A 23,331-nucleotide genomic window follows, 5' to 3' on the forward strand; every position below is an offset into this window, starting at 1 on the left:
CATTTCCACTGATCCCCAAGGTCATCCAGAAGCTGCTGGACGAGAGGGCGGAGCTGCTGCTAATAGATCCTTACTGGCCAGGACAGCCATGGTTTGCAGACCTCCGCAGTCTATCCTTATCAATACTATGGAGCATTCCGCTGGACAGGGTTTGGCTAATCCAGGTACCCCTTCAACAACTGGACCCTCAATGGTTGCAGCTGACCATCTGGAGGTTGAGTGGAGATGTCTGATGAGCGAAAAGCTTTCCAACAGGGTTATCGCCACCATCCAAGCTGCCAGATGCCCCTCAACAATCCGCATTTACAATGCCAAGTGGTCCCGTTTCTGCAAATGGTGTACTAAGTCTCACATTGATCCCATCTATCCATCACTGGCTCAAATCCTAGAGTTTTTACAAGAGGGGTTTGACAAGGGATTATCACCTAATACGTTGAAAAGGCAGCTGGCGGCCTTGGCATCGGTTGTCACTTGTGAGGGTCTACTGTTTCTTTCTCATCACCCACACATACAGAGTTTCCTTCAAGGAGCCACAAATTTACACCCGCCAGCGGTTCACCTTTATCCCACTTGGGACCTTAACAAGGTCCTCATTGCACTCACTAAGTATCCTTTCAAACCTTTGAAATCATCAAGTCTCCAATTTCTGATGTATAAAGTAGTTTTCCTTGTAGCGATCAATTCCGCTCGTCGTATTTCAGAACTGGCAGCTTTGTCAATCAGACAAGACCTTTTCCACTTCCATTCTGACCGGGTGGTCCTTCGTCCTGATCCTACGTTTATACCCAAAATTATTTCGGCTTTTCACAGGGCACAAGAGCTGATACTTCCTAATTTCTGTCCCCGGCCACCTCAAGGGTTGGAACTACAATGGCATCGGCTTGATGTGAGATGAGCATTGTGCATATATATTCACCACACAGTGACTTTCAGAAAAATGGAAGCTTTATTTGTGTCATTTCAGCCCAACACTCAGGGATGCAAGACCTCATCTTCCACAATAGGCCATTGGATACAGGCTGTGATAGCAAAAACGTATCAGACTCAGTCACTACAGGTGCCCAGGGGCATAACAGCTCATTCAACAAGGAGAGCCGCAACATCAGCAGCGTGGGCCACGCAGGCACCAATAACTGAAATTTGTCGAGCCGCAACCTGGGCCTCTCCATCGCCCTTCATTAGGCATTATAAAATAGATGTGTTTGCATCTGCTGAGGCGTCCTTTGGCAGAAGAGTTCTGCAACGGGTCCACAGGGACCAGGAGGGGAGTCCAAACCAGACGGAGTCCCTCCTGTAGGACAGGCCAAGCTTTGGTATGTCCCACTACTGGATGCTCTGAACAACTCATACGCCCGTTCTCTTTGAGCTGTGAAGAGCATCCAGCCCCACCCTTTTTCTGTCTGGTGAGGTCCTGTTTCAGCCAATGAATTGTTAGGGCATTGAGGTCGAAGGTGTTTATTTGTCTCATCTTCCCCAAAACTGGTTAACGCTGGGGAGGAGTCCCGTGGAGGAGGAGGAGCGTTCTACAAATTAAGCCCAGCCTAGACAAGCAGAGATTGAAGCACCTCCCACTACTGGAAGCTCTTCACAGCTCAAAGAGAATGGGCGTGTCAGGTAAGTACCAACACCCTTTCTCTCTGTTGCCTGCTTCAGTTTGTGGCAAAGTATTGTGGGGTTTCTAAATCTCTTACAAATATTATTTTGATTATTATTTATCTGTAGAGCAGCACCTGGCCACTTCTAGAAATGTTAAATAGGAAATTAGAGAATATGCTCTGTGTATTCCTTTATATGCCATGTGTGGTAACAAAAATGCTACTTTAGTACTTGAGAAGTGTATGCCCAAGGGAAGTGAAAGAAGAAGGAATCATGTTTTAAATTTCAATATACTTGCAACATTAATTTTCTGCATTTGTATCTGATTTCCTGTATGAATTAATATGTTGTCATTAAGATACCATTCTGTATGTTGCAATCATTATTACCTTTTCTAAACTACAATGGATGTATAAGATGAATCTTCAAGTACTTGCATTGTAATCTTAGCTAATTCTAGCAATATGAGCATAGCGCTCTTTGGGGGGAGCACTAAACACCTGCCCCAAAACAGTCTAGCTAATGTCAGAAGGATGAAGGGAGGCTTAATAAAAGCACCAGGGTCCCTATCACTTCACCCACCACCTCTCCTCTGCATCATAACAACCCCAAATGTTTTTGGAGTTGTCCAAGAGACGAAAGAGCTAGGCTCTGGCCTCCAAAGAGCAGGCTCTTTCAACAGACAACTTTGTGTTATTCTGGTAAATTGTTCTTTTGTCCTGAAGCACGGACATATGGATGGAATACTGCAATTATTTACATTAACAGGAATATCTCCATGCAGCTGAATGTACTACTTATTCTGAGGTTTGCTGTGAGTGCCAGTGTCTGCCCCTGTAAAAACCACTGTCATATCAAAACCTTTGCCACCCAAAGCAACAGAACATTTACAGTACACAGCAATTAGAACTCAGATCTGTTTCCTGGCATCAGTCATTCCAGTGCAGCACAATACTTGAACAATCTTTAAACCCTTGTTCAAAAAACACATCTAGCACATCTGAAGAGATTTTAGATTTTAGAAGAGATTTCCGGTAGGCCTTGATTGATTACCACAATGGAGCCCAACATTTCCATAGCTAAGCAAGACAGGGGTTAAATTAATTTGGCCTCATTTTATGACCTTTTCGCCATAGTTGTTAAGCGGATCACTGCAGTTGTGAGTCATACGGTCATCAAGCAAATCTGGCTTCCCCCATTGACTTTGCTTGTCAAAAGCTGGCTGGGAGGGTTACCAATGGTGATCACATGACCACGGGACAATGCAACTGTCATAATTACATGCCAGTTGCCAAGTGCGTGAATTCTGATCACACAACCATGGGGATTCTTGTAGTGGTCATAAGTGTAAAACATAGCTATAAGTCACTTTTTCGGTGCTGTTGTAACTTTGAATGGTTACTAAACTCATGGTTGTAAGTCGAGGACTACCTGTGTATAAGATCTGACAAATGCTAAGAAAAGTGCTATCTGGAACTCACATGAATAGATTCCAGTATGGAAGGTGATGACTGGTCATTGCTGCAGCTCAAGCCAACATGGCTATGGAGTTCAGTGCCCAGTAACTAGAGGAAAAGTCTTTCCCATAGCAGATTAAAGGGGTGCATAAGAAATGTGTGTATTGCAGCCTCAAGCACTGTCAATTGTGTCCTAGATTGTGGCCATGACCCAAATTCTGTGTGGTGGAAGAAAGACTCCTTGTGAGGTTTCTTCCTCTGTAGACTGGGGATGAGACAATGGTAATGGCATGAAGTCATGTCACATAAAGTCCATTTGTGGGGCTTCTTTATGCAGAAGGACATGTAGATAGTAGATTGACATCTTACAGCAGGGGTGGGAAACTATGGCCCCTTTATGACTTATAGATTTCAATTCCCAGAATTTGTCAGCTGGTCATGTTGGGGAATTCTGTGAGTTGAAGTCCACAAGTCTTAAAGTTGCCAAGTTTGGAGAGCCCTGTCTTATAGGGATGGTGATGCTATCCAGATTTATTTGTCTTAAATCTGGAAATTGTTACATCAATGAAAAACATCTCCAAGTATACATTAAGAATTCTATGGCAGGAAAAATAATTCGGATAATTGAGCAATTAAAATATGATGAGTGGCAAAAAGATTCAACTTCCTTCAGTTCATATGCCTCTTACATCTGCTCTTCTGTTTTTCTTCTCAATGTTTGTTTTCTCTAGAAATTGGTTTCCTTTTATTGCTTACTTTGCAAGTGCAGCATAACTATCTTCACATAAAACTAATACTTCAGTTCTGATGAAAGTGTAACTTGCCAGCAAAATTTAGGAAACCCCATGGACTGAAAAATTAATGGAGAACATTGAGACTGTTGAACTTGTGAATTATTTTTTTCCCTATGTCTTTATAGAGATTTTGCACTTATAAATATCAGACTAATTCTCCCAAATACGGGGCAAGTAGAAACTATAGCCTGGTTACTGTAATGGAGAAAGGACATGATGAAACTGTTAATGGGTATAATTGTTGCATTATATGTTATATGTTTTCTTTGCAGTGCTCATTTTTGCCCAAGTTCTCCATTCACATAGAGACCAAATATGAGGACAACAAAGGAAGCAATGATAATGTAAGTATTCTCTCCTTTCAATAATTGAATGTAAAATACATTTAAAAGGTGGGGCAGATAGCTCAGAAGTTGTCAGGGTGTTAGGCACAAAAAAACAAGTCCACACATGAAGGTTCTAGATTATTGGTTTATTGTTAAAGCCTACGCACAGAAATATTTTCAGACTAACGGCTTGCACCTGGACTACAGAAGGATCAACTGCTCAAGAGGGGTTGGACTTTGTACTTTTGTGGCTATCTAATGATTCTAAACTGATACTTCATTTAACTCCTCCTCTTGGCTCTGCCAGTATCTTTTCTGCACAAAGGGAGATTGTGCATGGCAGCACCATGTTAGGATACCACTTATATGTAATTTAAATATTTACATTAAAAACCTTTTAAGCTTGAATATTCCTGTTTCATAGATTGTTACCATAGATAGGTAATACTTTTTATGAGGGTAACAATTTCTAGGAATAATTATCTTTCTTTTTTTATACCAAAACTGTATGGATGAACTGCCAGTATGTTAGTCCATGAATGATATGTGGGTAGCTAATATATTCTCCCCACCCAATTCTTGGTAATTATATTCATAGGCTGTTTTGTAGGTCCTAGGTTGGGCTTCTTATTGTTCCTATTGAATAATATAATATAAAAATCCTGTCAGGAATTTTTATCCTACTCCCAAAAGTCATCAACCAAAGGAGAACAGAACCTAGTCAAAAATGCCAAATGGTAGGCAAAGAAGCATATTCTGGGGTTTCAGGTGCTATAAAATATCTGATCGTGAACAAAATTCTTGAGTAGAATTGTAGTTTTTAAGGTATTTGGACCTCTGCATGGGTGTTTCCTTACAGTTCAGCCAATTTCTCCAACCAGTTCTTAACTTTTTTTCTCATATTTGAAGGGCAGAAATATGGCATTTGATGGCATGCAAGTAGAATCCAGGTGGGAAGAAATAAAATATACTCACATTACTTAATTTTGCACTAAACTGGTAAGAGCTACAGGCTTAAAGTACTAAGGCATTGTTGGCTAAACAGTCATAATGCCTTGGGCAAACCCAAAGGATCTCCAGTTTTTTAGAGATCAAGAGTAGAATGGTGGCAGATGTGACAGATCAGGGCCTGGGAAGGACATGTTTGAAGTAGCCTGAAATGACCAATTAACACCCTCTAATCTCACCCACTGCTGGTCACCAGATTTTGCTTCTGGGGTAATAAGGGTGAAGCATAACAGATTTCATTCATCTTGAGGTTGTATATAAATGTTCTCAGCTTAAGGGAAAACACTCCTTTAACATCAATACAGCTAAAGACAATTATTGCAAGAAAGAGGACATGTCTATGTTTATACCTGAAACCTGCAATAACCTACTCTATGGGGTACAATAGACAGAGATATGGTAGCTTTAGAACCCGGCATTAGGATATGAATTACTGTCTCCCATTCTCTCTTTTTTTTTTGGTATAAACTTTTTTATTTTATTTTACAAACATTCCATCTTTTCTTTATACAGCGTGTCGTCTGGGTACAAATGTCTTGTGCATAATATTTGTGGTTAATACAATTCTCCCATGAGCTGTTCAGAGCATCCAGAAGTGGGAGGTGCTTCAGTCTCTTCTGGAAAGGCTGGGCTTAAAACTCCGGGATGCTCCTCCTCCTCCACGGGACACCTCCTCAGCGTCCCCCAGTTTTAGCTCAGCCTTCGTGGTAAGAGGATGTGCACTCCCTGACTGGAATGGTTTCTGATTCAGCTAGTCAAGATTCAGGTTTGCTCTTGGGTTAATTCGGCTTGCAAATTTCCCCCCTATTAATCTGGTGATTTCAAGGCTTGTGGCTCTATTAGGTTATCCCCCCGATCAGTTGAGAACAGCTCTTCGTGACTGACAGAGTCTGCCACTTCGCAGGCAGTCTGAGATGGCCGCTTCAGGCAATTAGCCTATCTAATTCCCCAATCATCTTATCTTTGTGATCTTGGCAGAACGCTCGCAGCCGCGGCTCACTTCTCCTTACAGGATCATTTGTCTGACATTTTAGAGTGTCAGCAGCAGCGGCTCGTTAAACTGCTCAGGCATTTAACCTAGGAGATTCTGCCTTCCCGCCATTTTAAACGGCTGGCTTCAAGTTCGGGCTTCCATAGACGAAATCTGAAGAGCGGTGACTTGGGCTTCACCATCACCCTTTGTCAGAAATTATAAAGTTGATGTCTATGCCTCAGCGGACGCTTCATTTGGCAGAAGAGTCCTGCAGAGGGTCCACAGAGTTTAGGAGTGGATTTCGATCCAGACGGAGTCTCTCCCTAAGGACAGGCCAAGCTTTGGTATGTCCCACTTCTGGATGCTCTGAACAGCTCATGGGAGAAAGGGTGTTGGTACATACCTGATATGCCTGTTCTCTGTGAGCTGTGAAGGCCATCCAGCCGCACCCATTTCTTTCCATCTGGTGGGGTTTCGTTCCGGTCAGGGATCCAGATTAGGTGATGAGTTCCAGACTTTGGCACTCAGTCTTCACAAAACTGGGGGACGCTGAGGAGATATCCCGTGGAGGAGCAGGAGTGTCCCGGAGTTTTAAGCCCAGCCTTTCCAGAAGAGACTGAAGCACCTCCCACTTCTGGATGCTCTTCACAGCTCATACAGAATGGGCATATCAGGTAAAAACCAACACGCTTTTTCTTACCATAACAACAGTTACATTACATTCTTATTTTGAACTAATATACATAATATATCTTATCATTGTAACCTTCCCCTTTTTAATTTCTTCCTCTCTATATTCATATATTAGATAGATAGATAGATAGATAGATAGATAGATAGATAGATAGATAGATAGATAGATAGATAGACAGACAGACATTTCTATGTTCATATATTTAATTTCTAATTTCCATTTTTCTTTTCCAACCATTGTTAAAATAATGATTCTTTAAAAATGATATATATAGAGATACTCTTACAGGTAACGAGTAACATATGGCAGTGCAATATTTGGATTTATCATGGAAATTTTTATAAAATGTCCATTTCAGAACAGAATATTAATCAAACAGACATAGAGACTTAGTTTTTCAATATAACTCGATATACACACACACACACACATATAATGTATATCCATATATATCAAATAGATATATTGACTTTTTTTAAAAAAACGGATACACACACACACACAACTCTTGATGTAGACAAAGAACAGCAATAGCATTTGATGAAAGTAAGTTAATATTTAAACCAGCTTTATAACAGTAAATGTTTTTTGTTAAGATCTATTAAGTTGTATCCTTTGCTTACTTCCTGCCTCTGACTGCTTTATACATATCATCACATATTTATTTGGATGTTCCCTATTCTCTAGATAGAATTGGTCTCTAAGGAGAGCATTTCCCCACTGGTTCTGTTTATTCTACCAGGTTTCAACCATATCTGTTATCTCCATCTTCCTATAAAACTAAAGCACTTTAGCACATACACAGCCCAATTTGGCTTAGACCTTTGTAGTGATACCCAATAAACCCAAAGGTGCTTTTTTAGGAGGCAACTGGACTTTCTTGTTTTTTTCTTTGAAGACATTTTGCTTCTAATCCAAGAAGCTTCTTCAGCTCTGACAGGATAGTGGGGAATGGAAGGATTTATATTCCTTGTAGACAGCTGGTCATTTGCATCCTTTTAGAGGGCCGTTGAAACACTTGAAGGTTTATCTGTGTCCTCAGAGTCACCTGATGAGAAGTGAAATGTCTTCAAAGAAAAAAACCAGGAAGTCCAGTTGCCTCCTGAAAAAAGCACCTTTGGGACAACCACGACCTGGTTGACTGAGAATCTCTACAGACTTTTAGCTATACAATTTGGGATGAACACCCTTTGAATGGTGTGGGTGTAGGAATGGATTTCCAGAGAAAAAATGCAGACTACAGGAACCAGGTGACCCTGAGGACACAGATAATCCTCCAAGTGCTTCAATAACCCTCTAAAAGAATTATACCCAAGAAACATTTTCCTGTGGCATCCTCAGCACATTGGTAGCATTTGACTTTCCCGTTTGTCTTCTTCCCCCTCTTGGAAGGAAATGTTTCCTGTAGGTAGATCAGCATCTTTCTCTATTTAACACTAAAATGAAATTTGATTAATTTGCCCAAATTAGCAATAGCAGAATGCTAAGTCTTTACTCTGGAAATGCTGACACAGTGTTGATGACGGGAGTTTCTATATTAAGTTGAATATGATGCTCTAGGACCGGGTTAACGCCAGTCCACAGAGATAGAATTGCACACTGAAGCTTATTGAGCTCTAGCCATACATTTCCAAGTTCTTATTTCATGGGCAGAGGTTACAAGAAAGGGGGAAATGTTATTACTTGCATTCCGCTCACTAAGCTACTCTCAATATATGAGTGCACACAGTATATACGCTAATAGAAGACAATATAAAGGCATATCCCTTCCCGTAGCCTTAGTTCTAGTCTTATAAAAAGTGTAAATATGATGAAGGGGTGATTTACTCAGTGGTAAGGCTTTGTCAGAGTCATGAAGTCACATGCAGCTTAGCAGGTTAAGAATAGTTCTAACATAAAACTGCAAGCAGACAACTGGTAATTCTTTGAGATATATAACCTGTTCTACATACTTTTACTTGGTAACAACTGATTTTGTTTGGAACTGCCTAATATAAGTACTTAGAACTGCTAAAAGCAAAAATGCACTGTCTTTATAAAGTGTAGTTTTTATAAAATTATATATAAAGTTTCTGCTTCAAAGAGTTCAGATCTATAATATATAGAATAAAAGTTATTATCTGGTGGGATTCTACAGGTTTGGACCAGTTCAGTAGAAGTGGTTGTTACGATTCTGCCACAGTATTTTTTCCACTGCTGCCTCATTGTCGCATCTTATATCCTTCTGTATCAGATTTCTGCCAAATACCTCCCTTTCACCTAATCCCTTCAATATTGTTGGCCTGTATTTTTCTAATGTAAGGTTTTAATGTTTTACTTTAATGCAAATTGGTTAGGGTCTTCAGTTGATTTAATCTCATAAGGTAGAAAATAAATCTTTAGGGAACCCAGACAAGGTCCATTAATATGGTGGGTTCTCATTAGCACAGAACATGGAGTGTCTTTTGTAATGAGGACGACTTAACATTGGGAGGATTGATGCTGTGAAATACAGGTAGTCCTTGACTTACAACCACAATTGAGCCCAAAATTTCTGTTGCTGAGCAAGGCAGCGCTAAGTAAGTTTTACTCCATTTTATGACCTTTCTTGCCACAGGTATTAAGTGAATCGTGATAGTGGTTAAGTTAGTAATACAGTTGTTAAGTGAATCTGACTTCCCCATTGACTTTGCTTGTCAGAAAGACACAAATGTGATCACATGACCCAGGGACACTGCAATGATCATAAATATGAGCTAGTTGCTAAGAGTCTGAATTTTTCTCACGTGACCATGGGGATGCTTGCAACAGTCATGAATATGAAAAACAGTCATAAGTCACTTTTCTCCGTGACTTCAAACTGTCACTAAATGAATGATTATAAGTCGAGGACTACCTTTAACATGTCCTGTATAAGAAAATTTCTCCATAATATTTGGAATTCCAGTTTATTGCAGCTCATTCATGACGTATAAAACAATGTCAATATTTTTGATTTGTACTCTTATCATCCAAGAGATCATCCCAGCAAGGTCATAGTTTCTTTCCAAGCTCACCATCTTAAGTGCTTCATGCTTTATATTGAATTCTTTCAGGGAACAGATAAACATTGTCAGGAGGGCCACAGCAAGTTCCCAGCAATCTGGATGAATTGCTATGAGCAATTAGTGCTGGTTGGCTGGCAAGCCAATCTTAGAATCAATCTTTGTGTTGAATATTAGTTTTTTTTTTAATATAATCTAAACACTTCAGTGAGCTGTCGCTGTTCAAATAGAAGAGCACAAACAGTTATCTATAAATGAAGTTTTTCAAATTAAGACATTGATGACAAACTCTGAGTAGAAGGCTGGAATTTCAAGAGCTTAAGCCTCAATTCATACATTACTCATCCTTTAAATGGTGGATGAAAGTCATTATGTACCTCTTATGTAGAGCAGAGCTCTAAGCAGCTTGCCTTAATTTACTTCTATAGTACAAAAAAGAATTACAGGAAAATGTTCATGAAAATTGTGTCTCACTAACTGGATTTTTATGTTTTATTTATTCATATCCTGCCTTTATAATTTTTTACAAATAACTCAAGGCAGAGAACATATCCAACACATCTTCCCCCTACTATTTCTCCCCACAACAACACTTTGAGGAGAGAGAGAGGAGAGGAGGAGAGAGAGAGGAGAGGAAAGGAGAGGAGAGAAAGAAGGAGGAAGGAAGGAAGGAAGGAAGGAAGGAAGGAAGGAAGGAAGAAAGAAAGAAAGAAAGAAAGAAAGAAAGAAAGAAAGAAAGAAAGAAAGAAAGAAAGAAAGAAAGAAAGAAAGAAAGAAAGAAAGAAAGAAAGAAAGACTGGCCCAAAGTCACCCAGCCAGTTTTCAGGCCTAAGACAGAACTAGAATTCACTGTCTCCTACTTTCTAGTCTGATGGTTTAACCACCATGACATCATATAATGTGGCTTTTAAAATAAGTTAACACAGGTGATGTGATTAGTAACCCATTGTGGTTTATTAGAGTAACTGTAAAGCAAATAACAATTATATAGTAAATAACAGTACCATGGTTTGCTTAACCATGATTTGTTCAGTAAATTACTATTTAGCTGGACTCACCCAACTTTCTAATCTGTATCTATTAATCAATTAAACCAAAATCATGTAACAATATTATGCTTTAGTTGTGTGAATTTAATGAGTGAATTCACTCACCAACTTGATTCACATATTGTGCTTTAACCACAAGCTATTTATTAAATAACAATTGGAAAGATTAATGTCATAAACTTAACGCTAAAGAAATTACAATAAACTCAGTAAACCCAGACGTGTTATCTATAGGGAGAGAAGAATCAGCTATTGTATGCTAGTGTATAAAGGGCTTAGAGAAGTTATGAAGTGAAATGCATACATACTCTGTACTATTTTCCTCGACTGAAAGTAGAAATCTTAATTAAATGGTTGCTTAAGCAACAAATGAACAACTTTCTAGGCAAAGCAAGCTCGGATTACATCCTACCAGGACAGAGTTGCTTCGGTAGATCATCATCTTCATAGATTATGGTGATTTTGTAACATCTGGCCCCATAGTTACTCTGGGGGCTTTGGTAAGCCCAACAAAAGTTGGTTGGTGGCTTGGTTCTTCTGCTCCTGTGGTCCCTTTTTAAACATCAAGTGACAGCTGTGACCTGCAAAGACTTTGTCAAACTTTAGGTAGAATACTAGTTGTGATTCTACCTGAACCAAGATGCCCTGGTGATAGTAACTATAGCCTGAATGGATTGCTGCCATTTGTGGAGTTGTTTTCAGAGACAACTCAAAAGCTATATCCCAAAGCTATACTTGGTATAAAACGCAGTATCTTAAATTCCTGATAGCTTCATCAGATCAGATAACGCCCATTCTGAGGTTCATTCCATCAGTTGCCAGGAGCTTCCAACTCAAAATGCCTTTAAAGGACATATCCTCTTTACAGTTTAGCATTGGGGATTATTAGATAAGACTTTGCCAAAATCAAATCTAGTCCAAAACTAGTCCAAACAGAGGGGGCCACTTGTATGACTTTCCCACTCATGAGTTTTATGGAATGTGACTCATTGATGATGATGGCTCCCATTTCATGGAACACCTTCTGCTGGGACAAAATCAAGGTTTTGGGGGTCTTTGGATGGGGGTCCCCAGTGATTATAGTTTTCAGACACTGAGCCCCCTCTAAATTAGGCAGATTGGAAGAAGCAGGAAGAAGGGTTTATTCCACTGGCTTAAGTTCTGCAAGAATCTCTCCTATTCTTCAATCACTTCAATCACACTAAAACTCTGGGGTTGGGAATGAAATAGGAGTATCTCAAAACCTCAAGACTAAGCAGATGGATATTTCAAAATTGAGAATGGTTAGCTCCTTTTTTTCTGGAGAAAAGCGATTCAAATAACTCTCAGAAATCCCACCTTAATGAATTCTCTACTGATTGAATGCTAGAATCTTGGTGTGTTCAGTTTCCAAGATTCTTTATATTAGCCGTATATATTTTTTACTCTTAACCGTAAGTCTACCTAATGGGACTTACAAAATCTAGTGAATACATCTAACTAACGTGAGCCTTATTTTCTGTTCTCTGTGATATGGCTTAATAGCACGCCTTCCCTAACTAAGGAGAGGAAGTATTGCAAATTGGCAGCAGTATTGCTGCTGCCTGAAATTATGACTAATGCAGAAGCAGCGCTGGAAGAGATGGCATAAAAGCAGGGGTGCCTTCTGCAACCCTCCTTCTCTACAACTCCCATTAGGATCCTAAACAACGAGGTGTAAGGTTTGAGGCAGGTGAGACAGGAATCAGCAGTGTCCAGTCCAGGACCCGGGAGAGATTTAATACGTGTACAGTTTTACAACCACAAGTATCCTTTAATTCCAAAGATATGGGGAGGAAGAAGGCATGATTCTGAGCCATCAAAGATAGGGGAGGGCAAGGAGAAAAACAATGGAGAGCTAGAACTAGCAATATCCAGCCAGACACATACGGCTTTTTATTCCTGACAGCAATGTGAAAATGGTCCTCTAACCAAGCCGTGTCCAGCAATCTTTTTGCAAGAAGAGGGTCAAACCAGAATGTGTGTGATTTACCGCTGAGACCAGGTTTGCAAAACCTGCCATCACATATGTTGAGGATGTAAGTTAAAAAAGAGCTTGACAACCCTGTGTATGCTGGCTTTGACTATCTCTGTACCACATAAGGCTTTAAGGCCCATGCAGAATGCAGAAGCTGTCTTAGAAATGAAGCTGTTTTTCCAGTAAGACATTTTGCTTCGCAATGTGCCAGCTTCTCTGCTTTTTGATGTTAAAGAATCTAATTTTTTTTTTTAAAGAATCAGGCAAAGCAGACAGTTCGACAGGTATCTAAGGAAATGGCTGCAAGGACTGAAAGAGCTCATGTGCAACCCCAAGGCACCCAGATTTAGAATAATGGCCAATACAGATAAGACATGTTGTAGTTCAAACTATGCAACCTCTTCGCTTTGAATTTTTGTTTCTGGCCAGCCACACATACAGCACATACTGAAAACTGTGGCAAGAGAAACCCTAGCAATTAATTTTGTGTCACTGTTATGTGTAAAGTATTAATAAGAAGGAGACAATCGCTGCAGGACTGGCCAGAACACTGATCAGATGTTATTTTAAAAATTCATCTACTGGTCATTTGCAAGGGAAGAGTCTGAACAGTGATTGATTGATGGTACTCTCTGGGCGTTCTTTGTGTTTCAAAACTGGCAGAAGAGAAAGATGATGAGAGGTTGTTTCCTAATTACTTTGGGATTGGAAACGCTGGCAGTATGGAAATGCTCTCAAACAAAGGCCTTTTTAAAAGTCTTCAGTCCGTTAGAAACAATTGATATATTTAATCAAGCATGAATTAATAATGGTTCTTTTGTTAACTTTAATTTTAATTAGTAAGTGTGGAATATGCTAAAGAGATGTTGTAGTGTAATCATTAAGATGCTGGAAGAGCCATGAGGAAACCTGGATTCTACTCTATTTTTAGGCACAGAAGCCAGCTGAGTGACCTTGAGCCGGTCAGTTATCATTTGTCGTTGCTGTTCAGTCACTAAGTCGTGTCTGACTCTTTGCAATCACATGGACTATAGGATGCCAGACCCCCCACCCCCATCCTCCACTGTTTCCTGGAGTTTATCCAAATTCATGCTCATCGTGTTGATGATACTATCCAATCATCTCATCCTCTTCCATCCCTTTCTCCTTTTGCCTTCAATCTTTCCCAATATCAGGGTTTTTTCCAATAAGTTCTTGCTTCTCATTAGGTGGCCACAGTATTTGAGCTTCAGTATGTGCCCTTCCAAGGAATCACTTGTCACAGCCCAAATCAATGTCAGTCTCTACAACTAACCCATTAATACCTTCCCCTCCTCCTCTTATGCATTGATCAATTGGTTTTAAAATCTAGATGAGCAAACAGAGCTAAAGTAAGTAGGATCTGCAACCTTGAAAGCTAAATGGTAAGAACACAACCACAGATACTATACATTTCTAACCTTGTTACATCTTATTAGTACAATACATTATAGATAATGGGAAAAGAGAACAAAGTTCTCTAAGCCACAGGAATAGCCTTTCAAAGCTTTGATCCTCTATTTATTGTCCTTTGGGAGGACCAGAAGGTTACATTACTGTATTACATTTGGTAATACAGCATTTGGGGTACCGATATATGCAAATATAAAAACTACTCTCTAGAAAACCAAAGCAAATCATATATGATTCTGCAGGGGGGACCTCTCAGTCTGGATTATTATATTTCATTTGGAGTCTGTTGATGAATGTTAGCATTTAAGCTTTAATGCTTCATTAGCTCAGATAATCTTATCTCTCATTAATGCAATTTTTAATTTATTGTAAAAGGTGGATCCTAATCATAATGAACTGATTTAGGAACACAGAGAATGCAACCTGAAACTTTATGTGTGTGACTTGAATTAAAATAACAGCCTTTCCAGGATTCTGCGAACATATTTTTAATGGCAGCACTTTATTTTATGTTCTTCTAATATAACAGAGTTCTTGCCAAATCCTATAGTTCCTCAGCCAGCAAAGTTCAAGGATTACAGCTAAATTTCATTTGGAATTAATAAAAAATGGGCTGTAGTCGATTAGGGGTGACATGATAGCAGTGTTCCAATATCTAACTGCCACAAAGGAATCAATCTATTCTCTAGAGTACCTGAAGGCAGGACAAGAAGTAATGGGTGGAAACTAATCAAGAAAAGAAACAACTAGAACTAAGGAGAAATTTTCTGATAATTATAACACTTATAATCAGTGGGATGAGTTCCCTCCAGAAGTTGTGGATGCTCTCCAACATTGGAAATTTTTAAAAAGAGATTGGACAACCATTTGTTTGAAATGGTATAGGGCAGTGGTAGCTAACCTTTTGGGGCTCCTGTGCCAAAAATTGTGTGCGTGCTGCTGTGCGTGCGCTCGTGTGCCAGCACCCAGAAGGCAATGCGTGCCCCCCTCATGCCCCATGTGCATGCATTGTCCCCCACTCCCCACCGCTCCCTTACCTGCACTGCGCCTCACTGCTGATTTTCAGCTGGTTTGAGGCCTTTTTCGGCCTCCCAGAGGCTTGAAAAAAGCCTCTGTAGGTTTTGCAGGCCAAATAATAGGCCCGTTTCATCACTTCTGGTATTACAGGAAGTGACGAAATGGGCCTATTTTTCACCCTGCAAAGCCTGCAGAGGCTTTTTTCAAGCCTCTGGGAGGCCGAAAGAGGCCTCAAACCAGCCCAAAATCAGCTGTGAGGTGTGTGCATGTACAGTGAAGTAAGTTTGCCTGCAGCTTGCATGCTAGCACAAATGGCTCTGCGTGCCACCTGTGGCACATGTGCCATAGGTTCACCATCACGGGTATAGGGCAGAGGTGTCAAACTTGCGGCGTCACATTGTCGTCATGTGCCATATCGTGACTTTTCCCCCTTCTCTAAATCGGGTGGGCGTGGCCAGCAAGTGATGTGGCCCGTGAGTTTGACACTCCTAGTATAGGTATTTCCAGTCTGAGCAGGCAGTTGGACTAGAAAACCTCTGAGGTCCCTTCCACCTCTGTTACTCTGTTATTCATATATTTCTGTCTGTACAGTATCTGATCTGTTGGTCTAAATTCTGTCTTGACTGTACAATAAAAAAATCAATTCAGACTACCTTTGACCACTTCTGCTAAAGAACAGAGCAAATTAAGTCAATTCCCTTATGCTTCCTAAAAATCTGCTCTGGAAAGGATGAGAAATGTTCCAGCGGATAAGAGAATGGAGAAGAGAGAATGGGGAAAATTGCTTTCTTCCTTTTCTTCTTGTGTGATTCTGCACTGGATTTCATTACCATCGATACTGGGCAAATAGCTTTGTAAATACAATAATAAAAAAGAAATGACTGACATTTTATATAAAGGAGATAATTCATAATTCACTTTCGCTTCTTGAGAATGCTTGATTTGGTTTAGTCATAGGTGTTTTATATTGCTATATTATATTACTTCCAAAAAGCAAGCCTCTCTAATTTCTCTTTCATATCATAATATTTATGACTCTGTTCTACAATCCTGACATTGTTAAGAACACCGAATGTTCTTGCCATTTTCTTTCTGCTCTTTGCCAGCACAAAAAAAGCCAGTTGGAAAGCCTTCTGCTTTTCCCCATGAACTTTAATTTTCCTTTTAAAAAAACTTTTAAATATCCCCAGCTCAACCGCATAATTAATGAAATTATCCCTTCTACAGACTCTTAAATATTTCAGAGAATATTTGGCTAGAAGCAATAATTATATACATTGATTTAGTATATAAATAGCTCGATTTCTTACTTCTGATGTAGCTATTTATTTACCTTAATAAATTTCACAATATGAAAGCAAAAAGTACCCTCTCAAATCATTTAAAATACAATAAAATATTAGATAAACTAATCAAAGCAAAAATGCACAGGCCATGTTGTCACAGCAGAGAGTGTTTCAAGATGAAGAAATTAGACCTCCATCTGAATACAAGAGTAAATAATACATGAATAAAAACTTCAGACATCCCAGGAGTAAAATCTATTAGATTTAGAGTCCACTTAAAATTAATTGGGAAGATGAAAGTAATATCTTATGGATAGTAGAGTTCTTTGCCATACAGCTGTGGGGCTTATAATCTGTAACTCAAATCTCACATCAGGCATTCATATTCAACAGATGACCTTAGTCAGGCTACTGCCTCCCTATAAAACAAGGCTATCACACTAGCCCACTTTACAAAATGGTGGTGAACCATACTTATCCAATGCGTGTACAGTGCTTTGAATGTTTGCAAATGGGTGTGTTGAAAAGCCAATATAGATTCAACTTTTTGTTGTTGTTGTTAACCAGAAGGAGGAAGAAGTAGAAAAAAGAAAAATCATTTGTTTCAACGAAAGGAGTTTAATTTAATTTGAGTTTCATTGTTATTCATGTGCTATCTCAGCTGACAATTCTGGGTGATTTTATCATCCGATGAAGCCATAAAAGATGCAATAAAATAACGAAATAGTAAATAGGTTCCATTCCAAAAATTTTATAGCCTTCCTAGGAATTCTTACCAGGCGTGGCCTATTCTAGAGCAAGGAGGTTAAAATTGAAAAGGCCTTCATCTAAGCTCCTGTTCCCTTAATATTCGGGGAGTGGTAAGCATCCCAATCAGGCAGCACATGTTGACCCACTGATTCTATATCTAGAATATCATAATATTTGGGATTATTCTGTTCATTTGCTGTCACCAAAATCTCACCATTTGTACTTTCCAAATCAACTTCAAGGACAGCCCCATGGAAAGCAAATTGCAAGAAGCTTTCCTTGAGAGAAGTGCTTAGAGGCCTTGTCGTATCTATGTATAACATTTACTTAGCCAGGAAGAGAGGGCAGAAAGACAGTTCTGACTTCCAGGAATATTTAATTTGCTTCCCATGGATAATGGGGTAGCTTTATACCAGAGCCTATAGCTCAGAGAGACTGGCTGATTACGGCTAATGGTTAACCTTCCGCTGGAATGAGTCAGATATCAGAACTTGGGAAAGATGAGGCAGCTTTGTTAAGAAATAAATGAAGCAAATTCTGTAAATTTTCAGTGGCCTCTGCTCCCCCAAAATCCAATCCAATCGGAACATTCTTTTTAGCCCAGAAGTTGTGGATTGTACAGTTCATTCAAAAATAGCATTAACATTTTATCAACATATATCAGGGTCATGGAAATGAAGAATAACAATAGGTTTACTCTGAAAGGGGGTGTGATGGCTCAGCGGTTAGCTTGTCAGCTGGAAAGCTGACAGCCCAGATTTGAGCACTGCATAATAGGGTAAGTTCCTGTTACTTGCCCCAGCTTCTGCCCACCTAGCATTTCTTTTTTTAAAAATAAATTTTATTGATTTTACAATTAAAACAAACCAACAACACATACATAAATGAAAGAGAGAAAAAGAAGAAAGGGAAAAGAAAATAGAAAGAAAAAAATAGAAAACAATTAAAAACATTCTCATCTTCAACAGTTTGTAAGACCTCTTTTTTATCCTTATTTTATGCCATATACACACACCTAATCCTTACATATATCTGTGTATCACTACTATGGATTTATCCTATCCTCTTTTGCCTTTTAGTGTGAAGTCTATCTTTGGTCTATCCATTTGTACCAGCAGTTCCAGCTGTTGTAGTATATTGAAGTGTCTTTATTTTTTAATGCCAAAGTTAATTTGGCCATTTCTGCACAACTTGAAATTTTTTGAATGATCATCTCCTCTGATGGAACATGAGGCTGCTTCCAACATTGTGCAAAAGCCAATCTGGCCGCTGTCAAAATGTGTATTATTATATATTTCACTTTTTTATATATTTGTTTATCAAAGATCCCTAACAGAAAGGACTCTGGTTTGAATTCGATCTGTTCTCGTGTCATTTCTTCCAGCCAATTTCTAATTTTCTGCCAATATTTTTGAGCTTCTGTACAGGACCACCACATATGGAAAAAAGTTCCCTCTTTTTTTTTTGCATTTCCAGCAATTTGGACTCATATTGGGGTGCATCTTCGCTAATCTCGAAGGAGGAAGGTGCCATCTATAAAACATTTTATAGGCATTTTCTTTGTATGCTACCGATTTTGTAATTTTATTATTTCTACCCCAGACCTTTTCCCATTCTGTTATCGTGATGCTACGTCCTATATTCCTACTCCAGGCTATCATGTTCCCTTTTACAATTTCTTCTTCTAATTCTACTTCTAATAAATAATTATAAAATTTTGTTGTTGTTTTTTTTGCCTGATCCTAATAAAATTTTATCTAATTGCTGGAGTTTATTGTTAATTCCAAATTATTTCTTGTCCTGTTTATATCTACTTTGAATTTGAAGATATGCCCACTGATCAATTTTTAGTCCCCGCTCTTGAAGTTCTTGCCACAATTTCAAATTTCCTTGTGTATCCAATAGATCCTTATATTTAATCATTTTAGTGATATCCAGATTATTTGGGTGAATCATCGCCTCATTGTTGAAATCCAAATTGGTATTTTTAAATAGTGTTTATTCCGTATTTTCTTCCAATTAGTTAATAATGAGTCTCTGATTAGGTGTCTGTGAAAATATTTCTGCCTAGTTTTCCCTACATCCCATAAAAAAGCATGCCACCCCCTTTGCAAGTCATGGCCTTCTAAGAATAATATTCTCTTATTGGTTAAATTCATCCATTCCTTCAACCATACTAAACAGGCTGCACTATTATACAACTCCCAATTTGGAAGTGCCAGCCCTCCCTTGCTCTTCATATCCTGCACTGCCTTTAAATTTATTCTAGTTTTTTTTCCCTTGCCAGATAAATTTTACAGTTATTTTATTAAGTTCTTAAAAAAAAAAAAATTGTGTTCTTTGGGCAGTTCCGGTTTGAGCTTCTTCACGACAGACCAAAACCTCGTCTCTGTGAGGCTTCGATCCATGCTCGCTGCTGGAGTGCCCCGAGCCGGCTGGTTTCGGGGCTAAGCCACCCCGTAGAGGTGGGGAAGAGAGGGGAGACTGCCAGCAGGGTTGAGGAGAGCCGCATCTCTCCTCCCCAGCTGGCCATTACTCCCTTTCCCGAAGGTGGTTGCAGCAGTGGTCAGAAGAGGAGAGGAGAGCCGCATCTCTCCTCCCCAGCTGGCCATTACTCCCTCTCCCGAAGGTGGTTGCAGCAGTGGTCAGAAATGGCCACCACAAAGAAGAACTCAACCGGAAAAGAATGTGCAGGAGGAACATAAGAAGAGAAAGCTTTGGTTGACCGGGTGAAATAGCAAAAGCAACAAATATGGTACCCTGGAATTGAAATTGTTAAAAAACAATAACATTTTTCCCTAAGAAGATTTTTAAGCTGTGAAGGAGAGAGAAAAGGGAAAAGATTTGGTTTTCTCCTTTTCCTATACTGACAGCTAAGAGACTTAAGCAAAAAATTGGAAAAAAATCCACTTTGACATCAATAGGCATTTAATGCTGAAAATAAAAAGTCAAAAGGATAATAAAGATTTCTGGATAATTAAAAGCTTTTGAAAACAGGAAAGGAGAGAAAAAGAATAAAAGGGTAGGATCTGGAAGGGAGGAGACTGCCTGGAATTAAAAAAGAACTTACAGCAAAATCTCAACAAGACTTCCAAAAGATACATTCTAACTGAAATATCGCAACAAAAACCCCAGGAAGAGAAAGTCGAAAAAAATTAAGATATAACTCGGGACTATCTGGATTACTTGATGATTTCTGGATTCTTGGTTATTGTTTTGAATGACTAAAATCAATCAGGTGGTTGTTTAAAACTGTTTAAAATGGCTCCACTTTTAGAAGAACTGAAAATGGAACTTAAAAAGTACAAAGAAGATGCACAAGAAGGGAGAGGTTCTTTTGGCTTCGTATTTCAGTTTTTAGAAATGGAGATTTGGAATTATCAGAAACAACAAGAAATGCCTGCAGAACAAGAAGATTGCGACAAAGAAGAAGCCATCTTTATTGAACAAGTAATCTTAGATGGGGGGGTGGGAAGAAAAGGTGGGGAAAGAGAATGGAAAGTTTAAGATTGGGAAAAACAACTCCAAAAAAAAAAATAGAGTGAAAAATAAGTATGAAATCAGAAAGCAACAGAAGAGGGAAATGCAGAAGAGAGAATTAGAACTAGAGAGAAAAGGGGGTAAAAAGGGGAGGGAGAAGATGAGAGGGAAGAAAGAAAGGAAAAGAAGTTATAAAGGACAGAAGCAAAATATAGAGAAACAGGGCCTATTTAGAGATAATGGGTGAAAACTTAATGGAAAAAGGGATTCTGCAAAGGTACATAAGATAGTATGGTTATATTAGAAGCAGAAATAATTTTAGAAAATATGGAACAATGTATGATTAAAATGTCTGATAAAATAGCTATCATAATTCAGTGGAATGCTTGTCAATAAATAAATGTAACAAAAGGTATATTTAATGATTTATAAAACATATGTGAAGAGAAATAAGGGAAAATTAATTATGGAGATTATATGTGTTTTTAAGGAAGTATGATATTTAATTTAAAAGAAGTGTTAAAGATGTTATGGTTTTAATGATTATTAATGATAGAACTGAACTGGAATGGAATGAGAGTTTATAATTACCTATATTTACAATCTTTCTTTTTTTTTGAAAAATATAGTGTGTATTATAAGAATGTGCCAAGCAGAATTCGATTGGAAGTTATGTATTATGTATTATATTGAAGGCCATAAACTTAAGGTATATATTGAAGTTTAAATAAGAGTTGAATGGATGTAATTAAAAGATATAAAGGTGTCATACTCCAATTAGTAACTACAGGAGAAAATTTGTTTAATGAGAAAAGATAATATGAAATTGAAACAGAACAGACAAAAGTATAAATATAATGATTTGAATTGAAGATGAGGTAATCAAAATAAAATTGAGAAAATTAAAAGAGGGGAAAAACTATATAGAAAATGTAAAATAGTATAAGATATGGAATAGAATACAAAAACGAGCATGAAATTGAGTTTTGTGTCTGTATAAAGAAGTTCAACCTGGGACCATGCTATTTTCAAAAAAGATGTTTTACTTGTATTTTGTGTGTGAAAACCCAAATAAAACTTTATTAAAAAAAATATTGTGTACTTTGATTGGGATCGTCTGAAATATATGTAGAAATTTTGGAAGAATATTCATTTTAACAGCAGCAATCCTGCCTAATAATGAAAGTTGTGGCTTGCCCCATGTTTCTAAATCCTTCTTTACCTGTTGCATCAATCTGTGATAATTATTTTCCTTAAGTGTCTTTCAATGTGCTGTCAACCATATTCCTAAGTATTTAACTTTCTTTATCACTTGTATTCCCATAACTTCTTCTAGTTCTATTTTCTGTTTTTCTGTTAAATTTTTAGTCATTAATTTTGTTTTCTTCCTATTAATTTTAAGTCCTGCTGCTGCTTCAAATTGTTCTAATTATTCATCAATTTTTGTCCTCTTTCTATTGATTCCTCAATGAAAAAAATCATATCATCCGCAAACCCTTGCAACTTATATTCTTCTTTCTTAATCTTTAATCCTTTTATGTCTGGGTTCTGTCTAATTAGCATTAGTAATGCTTCTAATGATAATATGAAGAGCAGGGGTGAGAGTGACTGCCCTCCCAGCATTTCAAAAGCATGCAAATGTGAGTAGATAAATAGGTACCATTTTATTTGGCAGGTAACAGTATAGCCATGCTGGCCATATGACCACAGACAGTGTCTTTGGACAACACTGGCTCCTTTGGCCAAGTTGAGCACCATGCGCTAGAGACAGACACCACTGGACAGGGAAACTTTTACCTTTATTCTGAAAGGGCTAGGAAAGGGCTGCTTGTCCTTTGAGTTTTTTCCCATCTTACATCTTAAATCACTTTTTCATTCTATCACTTATGAGAGTAACATGGAAAACAGGTCAGAGGCATGAAGTACATTTGGCTTTGTGCATTGAAGTTATTGCTGGGAGCCTGCATAATTTGTGTACAGCTAACCTATAATTAGGAACCAAGGCCAAGAACATATCCTGCCACTTTTGAAATTGGCAGTTTTGTTCCTTGAAACAAGTTGTGCCAGTACACAACGTTCACAGAGTTTGGCTTCCGAATATGTGTGTCTACTACAACATTTAAGTGTTTTTGTTTTCAATCTTGCAGATATTTGATAATGAAGCCAAAGATCTTGACCGAGAAGTCTGCTTCATTGATATTGCCTGTGATGAAATTCCTGAGCGCTATTACAAAGAATCCGAGGTAAATAAAAGACACAATGCTTTTGACTGATATTGTGCAAGTAACTCATGGAAATACTCAAGCTCCCTTGGGGTGAATGTTCCCATTCTGGAGTAGTTCAGCTGTTGTTGTTTTTTAAATCATTAAATATTAGCTGGAACCAAGAAATATTCCTACATATCATATGCAGATTTGTGATAATTTGGATTGTACATTTGTGCTGCATTTA

At 38.4% G+C, this 23,331-nt stretch overlaps 1 protein-coding gene across 1 annotated transcript in view; it reads left to right on the top strand.

Annotated features, from left to right (window-relative positions):
• The window catches only part of PITPNC1 (phosphatidylinositol transfer protein cytoplasmic 1), a 180,578-nt gene that overhangs the window by 132,340 nt on the left and 24,907 nt on the right, over positions 1-23,331 (top strand). The window contains exons 5-6 of the mRNA XM_087925072.1: positions 4,120-4,191; positions 23,028-23,123. Of these exons, the coding sequence (XP_087781198.1) occupies positions 4,120-4,191; positions 23,028-23,123 (168 nt within the window). The remainder of the gene's footprint in view (positions 1-4,119; positions 4,192-23,027; positions 23,124-23,331) is intronic.

Source organism: Pseudonaja textilis, chromosome 2 (genome assembly GCF_049901715.1).
Source record: "Pseudonaja textilis isolate UNSWEBS1 chromosome 2, rPseTex1.2, whole genome shotgun sequence".
NCBI classification, from domain to species: domain Eukaryota; kingdom Metazoa; phylum Chordata; class Lepidosauria; order Squamata; family Elapidae; genus Pseudonaja; species Pseudonaja textilis.